We start from the raw sequence: 17,819 nt of genomic DNA, 5'->3' as shown, positions 1-17,819 counted from the left end.
ATATCAGCTTTCCAAGTTACTAAGTAGGTCCAGAAATGGGGCCTCTGGTCCATTGCTGTCTCCTGGGGTAGACTACAGTTGGCTTTTCCTGAGGGGGAAAAAAATTAAATTCTCCCTGCGCAATGGATTATCTGCTGTTGGTAGTGTGCGTGATTTTTGATTCACGTGAACAAAGGCAATTTCGCTTCTGGAAGTGCTGTATTCCCGCCCAAAATGTCAACTAATATTAATGCTCAGTCCTGAAGTAGAGCTTGAATCCACAATATGGCTAACTCAGTGAATGCTACCAACTGAACCATATTGGTTGTTAATTAGATGTGGAGGGTATTCTGTGTGGGGTTGGTGGGGAAAAGAAAGTAAACAAAAGTTTGAAATGATTTCATGACATCATCCATACTGAATAATTCAGCTAGCACCATATGTGACATTAATATATACATTTTTAATGTATATAGACTTGTGATTTTTCAGGGTTCTTTGCATACACAGTTGATCTTTGGGTGAAAATGTAAATCTTGTAATCAACTGTTGTGCTAATTTAGTGGAGTAGAAAGAGACTTGTGGACAGGGTATGCTGAAGAATATGGAATTGCAGAGGAAAATTTCTCCTTTAAAGTTACAACTTTGATAACATTTAACCATGAAAATGACTGACATTTATGGCAAATAATACTAGTGCATATTAGTTTGAGTGCAACTCCCACAATCTTATTACTTAGTCATAAATTTAATACAGATGAATGAACTGAGGGCCAATTTGCTAAAGTAGCGAGATGACTGCTCATCAAATTGCTTTTCAAAATTTAAATATCTTCTGAATGTCAACATTGAGTGAAAACAATACTAAACAATGTAGATGAATCTGTCAGCAAGATTTGCCTTGGCAGCATTTCTGTGGTGTACTGGCTTCATTAATCTAATTAAAATTGTTTATTCTCCTCCAAAAGGATGTACTTTCAGCCCAGAGGAACCATGCCATTCGTATTAAAAAACTTCCAAAAGGAACAGTGTCCTTTCACACACAATCTGAGCAACGTTACTTTGGAATGGTGGAGAAAGAAGCTACTGGTTCAATATCGAAATCTACTAGCCCAGCCAAGGGTAAAGAAAAGGTAAAGTCCAAGCAACACATCTTCCAAGGCTGAAGATGACTAAAATTGTTTAAGATAAACTTAATAGACTCTTCCTAAATCCTTTTTGACTTTGACTGCATTTTAAAAACTAGCTCAAGAAATTTTGTCGAGTTAATTTCACTAGGTCCAATTGTAACTCAACAGCCTGTTCGATTTTCTCAAATCAGACTTGTTTCTGAATTGATACAGGAATATTGTACTTGGTTTAGAAATGCCAGTTATGTGCATTAACACACTCCATTTCTAGTATCACTTCCAAAGAATGGATAAAAGGTGAATGGGCTATTGGGAGCGTGGGTAAAAGCTGCTTCTCTGGCAGAGTGCCGCAGTAACCAGAAATTCTAAGTTTGAAGTCATTGTCTGAGGATGAGTGGAGGAGAGAAGGAAATGAGTTGCTAGGATCTGGGATCCTCTACCCAAAAAGGTGGTTAGAATATTTATGAAATAAACTTGAGTTGAACAGATCCTTGAGTATAAGGATCTTAGGTTGATGCTTTATTTTTATTTAAAACGTCTGGGATTAAGTGTGCCAGGCTGATTTTGTATTTGTATGATTCTGAAAGATTGCCTTTGAGTTGTATTAGGAAAAACTCATTGTGTGGGGCCTAAATGCCATAATACTGATATACCTACCTAAAGCCACAATTCTTGAACTTCAATCATGTTTCTAATTTTGTGCATTAATGGGCCATTGGAATGAATTAGCAGCCTGTTTTCCAGGTGGGAGGTATGACAATTTAATGGCTGTCTGATGCAATCCTTACACTTCAGTAAGTTATTCTCCGACTTCAGACTAAGGTGTATGTTACCAAGCTAGCAGTTGGAGGCCTGGCCAGATGGGGATGAACATTCAAATCCCACCAGTGTTATGAATTTGAATTCCACAAATATAGCAAGATTACTGTTGACTGCAAGAACCTGATTCATTTTAAGGCCCTTAGGGGAGGACATTTGTCTTTACACTAGTCTGTTTTATGTGATTCCAAATCTGCTGTTTAAAATGAGCTATTAAATCATTTGATTAGAGGCAAAGAAAGTAATAAATACTGAATGTCAGCACCACTTCTAAATTGTGAATGCGTCTTTGAGGAAATAGTTGTCAGGCTGCAGGACTCAAACTTAGAATATCCAAGCGTGTGCTCACAAACCAGCTTTAATCTTTTCTTAAGACTATGTCCTACTTAGTTTGCAAGGCTATATCCCCATGTCTTAAGAACAAGCATGGTCCCACTTCTCAGCAAATGGTCACCTCCCACTTTATCAATCTCCCTTGAGGCCACAAATCACTAGGCTTGAAAATATTTCATACTGGTATCTAGTTTTGACAATTCTCACTGTCCCAGGATTGGATTTCATTCCGTTCCCAGCTTCTCTGCAAAGAACACGTCAGCTGTATGGAGTTAGTTAACAGAAACACTTACTTCCTACCTGGATTCACCACTTCAGCTACCGTAACCGTGACTGCCTAGTCCAAAGGTAGCAATCTTCTGCTTTTTGACTGGGCTTTTTTATTTGTTCCCTACCTGATCTGGCTCCTTTTCATGGCATTCTCTACTACAAAGGCATGCTGCAATTTAAAAATGGCAATTTTAACCTTAACCGTATCCAAACTCTGAAGTTTCAAACTTAAGTGTAGCATATGCAGCCTCTCATACTTCCAGGCATGTACCAGGAAAATCAGGGCTTACTTCGAATTGGAGCTCCTCGCCCCCAAGGCATTGTCGTGAAGAAATATTAGCTGGAGTGCATCTCAAATTTTTAGTATTTCTTCTCAAGCATCATGCTAATTTGTTCTTGCTGCGTCCTTGTATTTCCTCATTGAAAGGTATGCATGGCCGCTTCAATATCCATCGCTGTTGCTTTAAAATAGATTAAAAGCATATAATAACCTGGGATTACTGCAATTTTTGCCTCCAGTAGGTAAAACCCTAACGTCTGAACATGATGTTTCAAATGGTCTTTTGGTGTATAGGAGAACAACCTGTCTGCTACTCCATGGTGTGGCTTAGAATATATGCTTGTGTTATGACAAACTACCTTGAATTTATTTGTTTCAGGTCAAAATGTCATCCTTTCAAATCTTAACTGAAGAAATGACAAGGCTGAAATTGGAAGGAAGTGATGCATTTATAGAGTAATTGTTAGTCATTCCTGGCATGTGGGCATTATTGGCTAACACTTTTTTTTGTTTTATTGCCATAAGTGCTAAGGGTCCATATGCTCTCATCCAGAGTCTGGAGTCCCACTTAGGCCAGACTAGGGAAGGATGGCAGATTGGCTTCCCAAAAGGGCTTTACTAAGGAGGTTTTTTACTTGTGACAGCTGGCAGTGGTTATGTGGTCACTAGGATAGCTCTTTAGTCAAGGTTTTTGACATTTTACATTTCACCATCTGCCATGGTGAGATTTTTGAATCAGTGTTCCTAGGGCAACATCTAGAAATTGAGAGCCAAAAGGTCAGTAACATTACTAGTACATCATCCTCCCCATTTGATATGATTCCCTAATGATTGAGAGATATGGACAGGGTAGATAGTCAAGAGCCTTGCCCAGGAAATACTAGGGGACATCAGTTTTGAAACTTGGTGGGGAAGGTGGTTTAGAGATGCACAAAGCAGTTTTTTTTAAGACAGGGTGGTAGAACCTGGACCACCCTACTTGGTGGTAGAATTAGATCCGATGGCTGCTTTTGAGGCAGTTGGAGAGCTATTTGAACAGGCAGGGAATAGAGGAGTACAGATTATGTGCAGGCAAATGGGATTAGTTTAGAATGGCATTGTGTTCCCTACAATGGGCTGTAGAGCTTGTTCCTGTTTTGTACTGTTGTGATTGGGGCTCCTTGATTCGAGTGTAAATCTGAATATTATTTTGTCCTTCCACTCTTGTCTGTACCATTCTACTAGTTGACTTTTTTTGACACTTGACTGCCAGTAGCTTCCAGTGACTGGGCTGTGGAAAACCATAGAACTGAATTTCTTTGGATGCAGAATTGGGAAAACATTAAGTGGCTGGAACAAGCTTCTGGTCTTAATCTCAAGTCTGAAGTTTGCCTTTTTTTGTTTGAAAAAAGTTCTGAAATGAATCACCTTAAGCTACTGGTTTAGTAACTTGAGGTGATCTTGTGGACTGAGTGCTGCTCTGGACATCGAAAGAAGCTAGCTTTTGATCAGAACAGTCTGGTACTCAGCTGAAATCCATTGAAATTAATGCAGCAGAAGCCTTGCTCATCCCACCTCTGAACTAACTGGAATGTCCTCTATTACAGTAAGAGGCAAGGTTCTTAATTTCTCTGCTTCTGCTCCTGCTGGACCCTCACCCCTCCAAATGAAGCTGAGGATTTGGAGGTGGTATCTTTGATCCATGTGGAATATCTGCTTTGTGATCATTGCAACAAAACTGCATTTGAAAGAAAAAACTGTGCTAAAAGTGATAATGGGCTGGTATTAGCTTGACCAACATCTTGATGGGAAAGCAAGGTGTAGAGCTAGATGAACACAGCAAGCCAAGCAGCATCAGAGGAGCAGGAAAGCTGATGTTTCTGGTAGACCCGAGACATCAGCTTTCTTGCTCCTCTGCTTGGCCTGCAGTCTTCATGCAGCTCTACACCCTTGTTTCAGATTCTCCAGCATCTGCAGTTCTTCCTATCTCAATATCCTTGGTTAGCATTCTGTCTGACACATATAGTGCGAAAACATGTACATGTATTGAAAGGCTCTTGACTGTGCTTAAAAACTGCAACCATACGTTCACTCTCTTTTTCTGGCTCCAGTTTTGAAACGCTTAAATTTTCCTTTTTAACTTTTCTTTTGTGTCTTCCTTCCAGAAAAAAGAAAAGGTATGAAAATAGTCTGAAATCAAATTTATCAATTCAGTAAGATGCATGGTGCTACAATCTTTAAGTGCATTTAGGCTGAAGCCTTGGTTGCTTTTGCCAGTGGCAGATGGGATTTTGGCATGGTTTGAGTAGTGACTATGAATCCTCTTGTGAAAATATCAAATTTTGAGTGAATGGGCATTTATAGGTTTCTACATGAATTGTAGAAGCATACTGTGAATAGCTCACTTGAGTTCCTAATTTGGTTTATTGTTTTTCCTAAGTGCATGATCTGATATTCGTGGATTTTTTTATTCTGCCAAACTATTGAACTTTATGGTTTCTGCAAGGTTTATAAACCCTGCTTAGCATAAACTAACTGCACAGTGGAGCTGGAGATGCCGGTTATTTGCCTTTTGCGTGATTCTTAAAAGGCCAAAGTTATTTTCTCTAATGTTTTAGCTGAGCCACTTAAGTTTTTCTGCCACTTACTGCCTTCTGGAATAACTTCAGTGTCTGGGATTGCTTGTCAACTTATTGTGAAGCTACTTGCTGATCGGTCCTGTTGGTTGGCAGTTTGAGGCTTTTGTTGGCTTTTCACAGATGGTAGTTGAAATTAAAATGGAGGAAGTAATCCAGCATAACACACATGTAATTGATTTGATTGTGCCATTCCAGTATGCATTCTAACTGACTACTTGTGTAATCAATGTATTTAAAGGTTCCAATTCTAGGAATTTTCCTGCCATTGGACGAGTGAATGGAGGTTTAAATTTTTGGCTGGTTGGAGTTAATACTGGGATCAAATATGTTCATGCCATTGCAGTACTAGGTTGGGAATAAATGATTCTGCATAAACAGTGGATAGATTTAATAAAATTGACTGCTGAGCAGCTGATTTTTATCCAGCTCTCTGCTGCGTACATTGTGGAGTTGGTAAAATGGCTTTGTTTAACAAATGTACTTCCTTTTGAGGCAAATAAGAAGTACTGTTTTTAGGTAAAATATTTAGGATTTAGGTACTTAGTTTTGACGGGTTATTTAGATATGTAACTTGAAGTGCGGAAGATTTTCTGATATGTTGATGTCTAGTGTTTATTGGCTGTTGAAAATCTGAGCTTTCTGTTGACATTGATCACATGGTGTTAAATAACAAACAATTTATACTTTTTAGAAATCACTCCTGTGAGCTTCATCTTAGTGTGATTGCACCTTTTTTGACTTCATGTTTGTTGAATCATGGCTTGTATTTGCTTTCACTAATTAGGCTTAGCAGTAAAGTTACTAATATTTAGGTGGTTAAGACTTTACACTGCAAGATCCATCTTGTAATTACTGAAGATTTTACTCTGAAGTAGTAGAATATAGTCTGAATCATTGCTATCATGTACACTTTTGTATTATTGGAAACATTGAAATACATTTCTTTCAGGCTGTACAGTGTTTACTCAGCATGCCACTGGCATGCTGAGTGTTGAGTTGTATTACATTCAAAATGTTTTAATGTATCTAATTTTCTTCTGTGGCACAGTGCATGTTGCAGTATGTTGAAGTCCTGATCGGAAGCATGTGCATGCACAACTGACATTTTCTGTTTAACAGCAACAGACCCAAGAGTCGTTGTCTTCAGATTAAAGAAAGATGAATTAATTATGAAATGAGGAGAAAATACAGATTTCCAGTGATCAATAACATTAAAAGACAACGAGTGTAGAAGAACTAGTTGAAGCCCCAGAGATGTGTTTGTCAGGAATGACCAAACTAAACAAACCAAAATTAGATAGGCGCACCAGTCAGCCCTTCAGCTCGGAGTATATCCTGCCATTCGATATGATGGCTGAACACTTGCCTTTTTTTTGCCCTATCCCCATAACCCAGTATGCTACTGATAATGAGGGGAGTGAACTTCACCAAGGGAGCACTAACTTTTAATTTAGTTTCTTGGTTTAAGTTTTTTTTTAAAGTGGAAAGCATTCCAATTGATGAGACTGAGGCTATGGTCTGTTTGCCATCGGGCATTTTTCTGAACAAAGGCAGCCAGATGATGGAAGATCTTCAAAATATGAAAGTAGCTTACTAGTTAAGTTCCAACTGTAGGCTTTGCCTTTCGAGCAAAATATTGTAGATCAGACAAATGTGAGGAGATTCAGAAGATCATTAAACCTGAAAAAAGTTGAAGGCTGCAAAAATGATTGGACCAATAACACCCAAACACAAGAAATGGGAGCAGTGGAAGACCATTTGGCCCCTAACATCTGTTCTAATATTCAATAAGATTATGGCTGATTTTGATTGACCTTAACTCCACTTTGTTGCTTGTTCCCTGTCACCGTTGTCTCCTATGTAGATCAAAGCTCCAAATAACTAATATTAATGACGCATTCTCCACTGCTCACAAGTAGACAATCTAAGTATTACTGATGAAAACTTGTTATTTATCTTAAAGTAACCGTGTAGTCTTTTATTCCCACATCGCCGATTAGTCTCTTGATACCAGTCACTTAAAGTCTAACAATGGGATAAATGCAAAATTCACTGAAAAAATTTCCTTTCTGCATTCATGTGAACCACTTTTGCAATAGTTGCCCAACAATCACTTTGAAATTGGGATGCAGGAAGCTGGTCGCCAATGTCCAGCTGCTGATCAGATGTCCTGTTGAACTAGCTAACTTCTGTTCTTGGGCAAGCTTTCCTATTAGCTTTTTTGCATGCAGATGATCTACGTATTCAGCCTATGTCCAGTCTCTGGCAAATGGTCAGTTTGGCCCCTGGCAAACATCTCAAACATGTCATCTACAGTGGTTAGTTTTTATTTTAATTGCCAGCTAACACTTGCTTGCCTCTTCCTGGAAAGAAGCTTTCCTCTTGCGCTTCAGGTGCCTTGACCTCAGGCCAGCTGCTTCAGGCAGTGAATGTTATTTCCATTTTATCTAAACAATTGTTTATGTTGTCTTATAATCCAAACCTTGGAAAAAATCCACTAGCACACTTTGATTCCATTTTAGACAAGTTGCAGTGTCAATTCAGCTCACTACTGTTGAATTTAATACTCAACCTAAATATTGTCACACCTTCCTTCAAAATATGCACTTCAAAATCCATTGAGTTCCTAATTGTGAGTTTACCACTAGGTTTCATTGTTTTTGTTCTCATTATGTACAGTTTAATTTTTGGTAGACCTAGCAAATTTTGGATTAATATCACAGGGGACTCCCTTTTTAAAACTGACTCCTAGTTTCAGCCCTATGCCCCACAAAGGGGCTAAATTTGTCTTGATTTAACTCTGTCCAGCCTCCTCCAGATCACCAGTCTCCTCAGCATCTTTACTGTCTAATGTTTTGTGTGGCCAAATTTGCTGATGCAAAACACTGTTCTTTCATCCAGGCCATTAACTTAGATTACAAGTACTCAAGGCATATGCCTTGTTTGCTGACTTGAAAATGGCCCAACTGTTCTGATTTTCCTGTAAAGTATTCAGTCTTCCATTCATGGTGATGTTGTTCTCGTTGTGGTGAGTTCTTGACTTGCGTAGTGACTGTTTTTAATGGCATTTAACAAATACTTTTTGAAATTTTGTTACTTCTCTTTTTTAAGCCGTTTTTTTTTTAGTTTAAACCTTCTTGCCTGCCATCAATCTTTGTTCCATTACATACACTTTCTTTTCAGTTTGATACCATCATTAACTTAGTCAGGATCTTGTATCATTCTCTTCTCCCAGTGTGTGGGTGCGTTAAGAATTATTTCCATAAATGTCTGCTACAACTTCTGTGTCCATCTTCCTGGTCCTCTGCCTCTTCTACATTTTACCCAAATTTAAAACTAGTTTCAGACCCACATTTCTCCCTGTCCAACTGAAGATAAAATTCATCACTTGCCTAGAGGATCATATTACTGCGGATCATTCATTGATCATATCTTGCCTGTTAACAAGTCTAAAATAGCTTATTCCTTGTTAGGTTCTGCAACCTCAGTCTAAGAAACTGTCCCAAATATACTGACCTCATCATTGAATCTCATTCAGTTTTAATTTGTTCAATCTAATGTAAGATTAAAATCAATAAAATATTGAAAATGAATATCATGGAGTTGGTGGGTGGAAACTACTTTCTAGCCATGTCACTGTATCCTGACTACCCTATTGCTGGTTGCAAAGTAAGAAAGTAAGGGATAACTGGTAGAAGTAACAAAACCTGTAACTATACAAGATTGCTAGGAGCTCTGCATTTATAGGTAGCAAATAAGCTTAAACAGCCATTTAAACATTTTTAAATGCTGCAGTGTAGGTTTTCTGGATGGAACGAGTATATGCCCATCAGCCTATTGAGTGAGTGAACTGATCATGTGATCTTCATGTAATCTTGAAGGTAATGCCATTGCATTGCAGTTTGACTCATGGAATTTATAGTTCAGGAACAGACCACTTGCTCCATCTGGTTTGTTTTTTCTTAATCACTTCTGGGATGTGGGTAATGGCACAGCTGGGAGTTCCAAAGTGCTATTTTGATGGAGTGGTCCAGGATTTTGAGACTAAAGTCAGGATGTTTTGTGAGCTGGTGTTTTTATTCCCTTTTTCTGTCCTTGTTTCCTAGTTTATAGAACACGTGGACTTGGAAAGAAGCAGTGTTCTTTGTTTACTGCAGTGCATTTTATCAATGTAGTTAGCACTGGAGGGAGTGAATGTTTAAGATGGCTGTTGGGCTACTGATCAAGCAGGCTGCTTGTTCCCTGGATGGTATTGAGCTTTGATCATGGGAGTAGTTGAAGAATATTCTGTTACAATTTTCACTTGTGGGTGATGGGAATACACTAAGGAGTCGGCATGAGTTGCTGCTTGTAATCATAATGTGTGCTGCTGATCCAATTAAGTTTCTGGCCAAAAGCAACTTGTTATTTGTTCCCTCCTTAGCTTTTAAGGGAAAGCTGAATATGCTTTTATCTTTTAATAAAACTGGGAAACTACATGTACAATTCACCTCCAGACTATCTTAAATGTTTAGTACTATTTTGGGAGTGGTGTATTTTTTCAAAAAATGTCTGAGTTTAATTGAAATATAAGATAACTCTGATCTCACGTGTTGGAATTTGTCATACTTCATACTTGAACGAACTTGGCTCCTTCAGGGACCAGAGCATTCCCTAAAAAATAATTTTTGTAAATGTGGTCTGGTTAATAAGCGAGGGGGGTGACTTCAGTTGTTGCTTAACTTAATTTGTTCATTTGCTGTTTAGGATGCAGAAGAGGGAATCATTGCATATGAGGAAGCTGGGATAAGAATGACTGTACCATATCATATAAAAGACCTGGAAGGGGGTGCAATTCCACAGCTTGGTGATAAGGTATATGAAGCTCTGAGTTGCTAGTACAAGTTTTTGATCTGTTAACTTAAAATGATCACTTCTGAAAGATAACCAGTACAAAATGTTAAGGTGATTCACAATTTGAATTTCTGTTGTGATGACTTAATGTCTTGGAAGCTATTTGCTTATGGAATATGTTTGCTGAACCTTACGTTTACCACAAGGGTAACAACTTCCAACTCTTGTATGTATTTTCTAGTTTCTTTTTCTTTTTTCTTTTTCAACCATTTTCTGCTGAATTGCATGAGGAAAGTTTTTGAGACTGTTTAGCTCAATGTATGAAGGCTGACACAACTATACCAAGTCAGTGACTGTGATCAGGAAAAGTGCAAACTAAAGGGACTTGAGAATTGCTAGTTGGAGGGAACCAATCCGTATAGTTTCCTTTATGTTGTCGTCAGTATTGTGTGATGCACCAGTAATGTGCTTGCTAATTAATCAAATTATACAATGGATCTTGTTTTTCAGTGTTCCAGGGATAAATATGCCCCATAATCTTGCAAAAACTCCTGCCCTTTTGCAGTGGATTTCATTATCCTCTATTTGCAAAGCGGTGAAGTAAACTGCAAGTATATTCCTCTTATGATGTAGGGAACATGCCCAGAAATTTGCGCATATTCATACGATCAGGTGTTGGTTATGTCAGATGACACTTTGCAATGTTATCCTCTTGCTGCTCGAATGTACTGCATCCTCTTTAAAATTGAAAGCAGGTAGAGAGCCACCATGTGGCCATTGTATGAAATTCTGAAGAATTTAATGTTACTAATCGAATTCTGATTTTGTTTTTAAAATCAATGCAGCATGATGGATTTCAGCAGTATTTACAAACATGACACATTGCAAACAATATACCAATGAGTCCATGTTGACAGGACTGCTAAGTAAATTTTGAAATGCATTGTCTTGTGATGCTAAAGACTCACCTGTTGAAATTTCTTAACTTCCAGCCGTATTACAAGACCTATTATTTTGTCTATCTTGATCACAACTCATCCTTGCGTGGAGGGGTACTGGAAAAAATAAAATTTGTATTCTTCATTCTATTGGATTGAAAAGCTTCATCCTTGGTTTTTTTTCCTGATCTTTGCCCTGTTATATCCAACAAAACTAATAACCAGTATGAATGCATGCCAGTTTTGCTTTTCTGGTGAATTATTGTGTAATACAATTGTAAAGCAGTTTTAGGGGTTCACTATACATTGAACTCAAACCTGCATTGTATTCCTAGCATTTTTTTAAAAAATCCTCAATTAATGCTCAGCATTATGTCTCTTCAACATTTTGAATGAGAAAAGTGAAGAAAATGTGGGCAGTTTATTCCCTGCAAGTAAGAGCAGGAAAAACCAAAAACTGTCAGTGCCTTTAATGAAAAGTAGTACAAGAGTAGAGAGCTGTAAGGCAGTAGTTAGAAAATGGTACTGCTTTAGGTATTATTGGGTATTATCTAATTATAAAATGACTTCATAGAATAAAACACTAGACTTCACAAACTTGATTCACTCCTTTTGCATCAAAGCCTTAACCCCAAAAAAGTACATAAGTAAAATTTACTCCTAAAGATGCTTTAAGTAATGACATTTGTTTGTTTTTATAACCATGTCTGTCAGTTCAGAAACTGGTTAGGGTCACTTCCTGGAGTTGTAGTGACCTTTTATAAGCACTGGATATAATACATCTGAAGTTTCAACTAAGAATTTCCTTTTTAATTACTGAAGCTTTTCAGAATACTTGATTAGAGATTCACAAGTATGACTTCCACTGGTATGTGCTTCCTGATTTTTGTTTTTAATGGTTTCATCCATGGAAATGATTTAGGCAAGAAAATTTCTTACTTCAGACTTTTTTTTGTATCCTCTGTTTCATGTAGATTGAATTTAGTATCTGTGAAGTTAAAAGAACTGGTCTACAGAGTGCAGTGTCAATCAAAATTATAAATCGTAACCCCAATGCCAAGCGACTTGTAGGATATGTAGCAGCTTTGAAGGATAACTTTGGTTTCATTGAAACTTCTCAACATGATCAAGAAATCTTCTTTCACTACAGGTGAGCAACATATTTGGTTATTACATTGTACTAACGAAATAATGTGAATGTAGTTAATTGGTGAAATACATACCAGGAGTGAAATGGCTCATTTGCTTATTTTGTGTTGTTTTCCTAAGCTTTGAGTATCTGGATTATATTGACATTACTCTTTACTCTTGTAGAATTTCTAATGCTGCATTCTTCTACATTCTGTCCTTGAAGATTTTCGGGTCTCAAATTCCATGGTGTCTCAGTCTCTCTCTGAATAAGAATTTATGCTGTCAAAATTTTTTACTCTGTAGACTTGGGTGAGGTAAAAAGAGTTAAATGGCAATTTTTACTATGGAAGCTTGTGGCCATTTTCTTCGTGTTCCTAAAATCCATCAGCCATTAGCTTAAGTACTTGCATGTTCAGCCTGGTTGGAAAAAGTGTTCTCTAGCAACACTAACATTTGGTGATTGTAATGAGAGATCCAGTGGGGAACCAATAATTTAATGTTTGGGTCAGATGCCAGTAAAATATTTGAAATAGTGTAACTTGTTTATTTTTAAAGTATTTGCCATCTGAAGAATGTAAAACACAAAAGGCTTCTTTTCCAGCTGATAAAGTTATAATTGTGAATTTTTTTCTTGCTGTGCCAGCAGAAACTAGTAGAGCTGTGCATAAAATGTACTGATTTTCATGACTGCCCTCCATGAATGATGTTTCCAAGCAATTAGTATTTTCATGTGCGTGGTCTTCAGCAAATTGGCTTAATGAAATTTAACTATCCTTGCTCCTTTCTGTCCCCATTTATATGATAACTTCAGCCCTTCAGGAAGTGTGGGAAGGTAGACTTTTATGGCTCAGGATACAGAGTCCAATTCCTTTCAAGACTTTGCACTGCCTACCTATGCTCTTCAGCTTCATGACCTTTCCTTGTGTTTTTGTAGTTTACAGACATTCCTGGTTGATTTAGAACAGACTGCTGATGACACTGTTAGTAGGGAATTGCACCTTAGCTGCAGCAGCATTTTCCTCTGCATTTACAGTTGCACTGCAGTGGGCAAATATAACTGTGTTCAAAGCTATCTATTGCAAATGTTTTTGAATAACAAAACCTCAGTCTATTTTATCTGGTTTTTAGATTTCCAGAATTAATCTAAGCTGTACCTTTTTCTAACACTCCAGTCCTACACAAGCATGTGTGTTTAAATGGATAGCTACTACACTGGCCAAAAAAAAATCTTGTTTGTTTTGGGAAGAAACAATTGCACTTGATGTGGCAAACTTCCTTCAAGCTGTCACTTGTTCTCAAATATTACTTAGTACTTTTCTGAAATGCTGTATGCATAATTGTATCTATTGTAAAGCAAACATTTGCAAGAAGTAGTTGATCTAATTTGAGGTGTTTGCAATTTGGTTTACAGAATATTTCTTAAAGGAAGCTACATGAAGGTTAAAACAGTTCAGAGATTCTCTCAATTTGAAACTTTTTTGAATTATGTGTTTACAGTCACCTGGGGAAGATGTCATAATGCTTAATGTCACTGGACTAATAATTTAGAGTCCTTGGCTAATGCTCTGGGGATGCATGCTTAAATCCACCTTCAACTGGTGGAATTTAAAATTTAATTACACTAAAGTGTGGAATTATCAGCTAATCTCAGTATTATGACCAGTTATTGTAAAAATCCACCAGGTTTGCTAGTTTTCTTAAGGAAGTTACCAACTTAGCCTACAATGTTGTTAACTCCAGATTCTCACGTGCTTGTCTTGCCAGCAATTCCTGCATTCTGCTAATGATTAAAAATAAATGTATACATTTGCAGTACCTAGAAATAGAAATCTTGGTCAAACCAAGATGTTTCATTGATGTAAGGGACTTATTTAATGTGGCATTCAGTTCTATCCATTTGGTACTAAAATGGGATGCTTGGTTTTTTTTTTAAGTATATGGTAAGGTGTGTTAAAGTTGAGTTTTTAATGTATTAAAACCTGGTAATTTGGAGTATGGGAACAGTGTACTGTTACTACAGTTCACACCATGGTATCTTACAGATCATAACCAGTGTAAAAACTGGAGTTGCTAAATTTATTTGTGCCTCCAGAGCCAGGGTCGTACGGCATGGAAACATTCTTCATTCCCACTATATTCCCAAACTAAATTAGTCCTATGGGCCCTTTATTGCTCCAGATCTCTTAAATGTGTGTAAAGATACATGCATCCACCACTTCCCTTACAGTCCATAAAACGCAACCCATCCTCATTTTGAAACAAAGTTGCCCCTTTGTCCTTCTTAAAATATTTCTTTCTTCCGTCTGTCTTTTTCTTTTTAATGCCTCCCCCTCTTCTCTTCTCTTCTCCTCCCCCCCCCCCCCATTTTGAATTCTTCTTCTCCCTCTTCTCCTTTCTCCCCTCCCAACCTTGGAGAAAAGACCTTCCCTATTCACCTTATCTGTGCCCCTGGTGTCTTTATAAACTTCTTTTAAGGTCACCCATCAACCTTCTGTGCTCCAGTAGAGAAATGTCCCAGCCTATCCAGTCTGGTTGTATAAATCAAACCATTTATTCCCAACAACTTGAGGGGGGTCTTGAGTGGACTTGTCTTGCTCTCCCTTTTTGAATGATGCCTAAATGTTTGGCATTGTATTGAAGGCAGTGGTGAATTTGGGAGTAAATCAAGACCATTATGGCAGGTTGTAGGAGATGCTGGTATGTTGAAGAAAGGGTAATTGTAATGAAGGACAGTGTCCATGTTCTGAAATTGTTGAGCAAAGTGTTTGTTGTCAAAGATGTAAAGTGTCTAGCTGGCAAATGAGGTGGTGTTCTTCCAGCCCGCATTGGGCTTTGCAGGAGCACTGCAGAAGGCCCAAGATAGAAATGCCAACATGTGTTCTCTGATATGTACTTTTGAAATCAAGCAGTGTTCGAGAAGTTATTGATTGGGGGCCATGGTTTTGTGAAGAGGAAGAGATGAGACCCATCAAATAAGAAATTTGTGTCAAATACTTTGTTCTTTGCAATTAAATAGTAATGTTTGTTTGAGAACAAGTAACAGCTTGAAGGAAGTTTGCCACATCAGGTGCAACTGTTTTTTCCCAAAATAAACAACTCTTTTTGGCCAGTGTAGTAGCTGTCCATTTAAACATGCTTGTGTAGGACTGAAATGTTATAAACCAGCATACTACACTTTGTTCTAATATTTGAATCTCTTCTGAAACATTGGTCTTGAGACAAATATTAGATGTGGAGACTGTGTACTCAGTTCAACCTTTTCTCAGCTTGTTAAATTTCACCAGTTAATGTTTTGTCCCCAGTGAGTTCTCGGGTGACGTTGATGAGCTGGATGTCGGAGATGTTGTGGAATACAGTTTGTCTAAGGGGAAAGGGAACAAAGTGAGTGCTGAGAAAGTTGCCAAGATTACAACAGGTAAGGACCAGGTGAACGTTGTGGATTTCAGAAAAACTGTCACCCAGAGACTGGCATTCACTCTGATTTTTGTTAAAAACGTACCTGGATTAGAATATAAATTGCAGTGAACATTCAAAGCTATCAGCCAGATGCTGGAAAATGGAATTAGAATAGGCTGCTAGTTTTTAACCTTCTGCAGTACAGTGGGCTGAGTCATTTCTTCTTCTAATTGTCAGTTCCTGTAATCTGTTAATCAGTTTTTGACAGTAGAGTCCATTTTCTGTATTGGCATTAAATGACTGAGTGAAAACAATATTGACTGATTTAGTTTCATTTGTAATTATTTAGCAAGGCTCTTATGTGGTAGAAAACTTGAAGCTAAATTCTTGGTCGCAATAGGGCTAGTGTGTTGTAACAGTTGTAACTGCAACCAGAAATGCTTCAAATAAAGGATCAGTAGAGGCTACCTCTGTGTAACTGATCCAGTATATATTTATTAGATTTCTGTATTGAAATTGAGCTGGATTCTCAATTTTGCTTCTATTTGCACTATTCTTCAGTTTGGTAATTCAAATTTTACAATGCTTATTATACAGCTTGGTTCAAATTCAAATGCCATGTTTATTTGAATTTGAATGATAGTTATGTTCACTTGCTCTGTACAAGTAACAATTTTGGACATATCAAGTTCTTCAGCTGAAATTTCTAGTTTTTTAAACACTACGCAAATCAGGTAAAACCAGTAAAGAGCTCAACAGTTACCAAATGCAGTTCCTAAATAGCAAGGCATTCCTACCTTTTTCTACGTTCAGTGTTTAATTCAGTAGCCAATACACTGATCAGTTGAAATTTTTAATATTGCAAATTATAGCCTTGAAATTTGGGGTCCTTTTTTGTTTGCAAAATGTTATTTTTATTTGACGAATGACATAATGTTAGTGCATCACAAGATGAGAAGAAATGATCTAGCATCTTGAAATCTTGTCACCTTTTTATTGTGATGTGGTTTAGTAATTATACTGCATTCTCTCATGGGTCCCATTTGCAAAATAATGAATTTGAGGAGTTGAATCGTCTGGCAGGCTGAAATCAATCCTCGAGTCTGTTATTTGGCACACAAGATCCCCAAGCATCCCTAGAAGAGAGGGGCAAATAGTTGTGATCCAGTATTGTTAGAAACCCAAAAGATGCAATGATCTAGAGATAATGGGAACTGCAGATGCTGGAGATTCCAAGATAATAAAATGCGAGGCTGGATGAACACAGCAGGCCAAGCAGCATCTCAGGAGCACAAAAGCTGACGTTTTGGGCCTAGACCCTTCATCAGAGAGCTCTGATGAAGGGTCTAGGCCCGAAACGTCAGCTTTTGTGCTCCTGAGATGCTGCTTGGCCTGCTGTGTTCATCCAGCCTCGCATTTTATTATCTTAGATGCAATGATCTAGTTTGGGGCAAGTAACTCATCTTGATTATTGTAAATTAAATGAGAATCCATATACTTGATAAGAGAACTAAAGCCACAAGAATGCAGTTTCAATCAAAAACAAAATAAACTTGTCTATGATCTGTTAATTTGGAATGCAGGTATGACACATGTCATGTCTGACACATGTTCACAGATCTGACAACTTATCGAATGGCAGGCAGTCGGTCAGGTCAAATCCACCAGTTTCTCAGCAGACCACTAAATGATAGTGACCAGGTCACCAAATATCATTAAAATGATAGTCTCTATAAAGGTTTCCAAATTGCCTCTTTCAAAGATCCAGCTTTGAACTCCCCCAGCCACTCTGTCACAGGCTGACTCAGTGGTAGTTCAGTTTATTTTTGAGATTTTTCCACTAGATTTCTGAGGCTGCATTGCACCTACACTCTGGCACGATTCAAGATCTCTTGCAGGTACCTGGCTGTCTGTGCTGATGAGTTTCTCTGAGCTCCGACACAGCACAGCTGCAAAAACTGAATATTGTTTTGGGTGTCCTTCAATCCTCTCCCACTCTGAGCTACCAAAAAGCTGAGACTTGAAGCTATGTACCCAGCAACATCCTGTCACCACCCACAGTTCATCAGGACATCCTTGAGCCTAACTTCCA

General features: G+C 37.9%; 1 protein-coding gene across 5 annotated transcripts in view; it reads left to right on the top strand.

Annotated features, from left to right (window-relative positions):
- csde1 (cold shock domain containing E1, RNA-binding) overlaps positions 1 to 17,819 on the top strand; it is an 88,663-nt gene that overhangs the window by 53,667 nt on the left and 17,177 nt on the right. For all 5 annotated transcript variants that reach the window (XM_059653477.1, XM_059653475.1, XM_059653476.1 and 2 more), the window contains 4 exons: positions 948 to 1,112; positions 10,176 to 10,283; positions 12,175 to 12,350; positions 15,634 to 15,746. In XM_059653477.1, the coding sequence (XP_059509460.1) occupies positions 948 to 1,112; positions 10,176 to 10,283; positions 12,175 to 12,350; positions 15,634 to 15,746 (562 nt within the window). The remainder of the gene's footprint in view (positions 1 to 947; positions 1,113 to 10,175; positions 10,284 to 12,174; positions 12,351 to 15,633; positions 15,747 to 17,819) is intronic.

Source organism: Stegostoma tigrinum, chromosome 21 (genome assembly GCF_030684315.1).
Source record: "Stegostoma tigrinum isolate sSteTig4 chromosome 21, sSteTig4.hap1, whole genome shotgun sequence".
In the NCBI taxonomy this organism is placed as follows: domain Eukaryota; kingdom Metazoa; phylum Chordata; class Chondrichthyes; order Orectolobiformes; family Stegostomatidae; genus Stegostoma; species Stegostoma tigrinum.
This window is presented reverse-complemented; position numbering and strand designations above follow the sequence as displayed.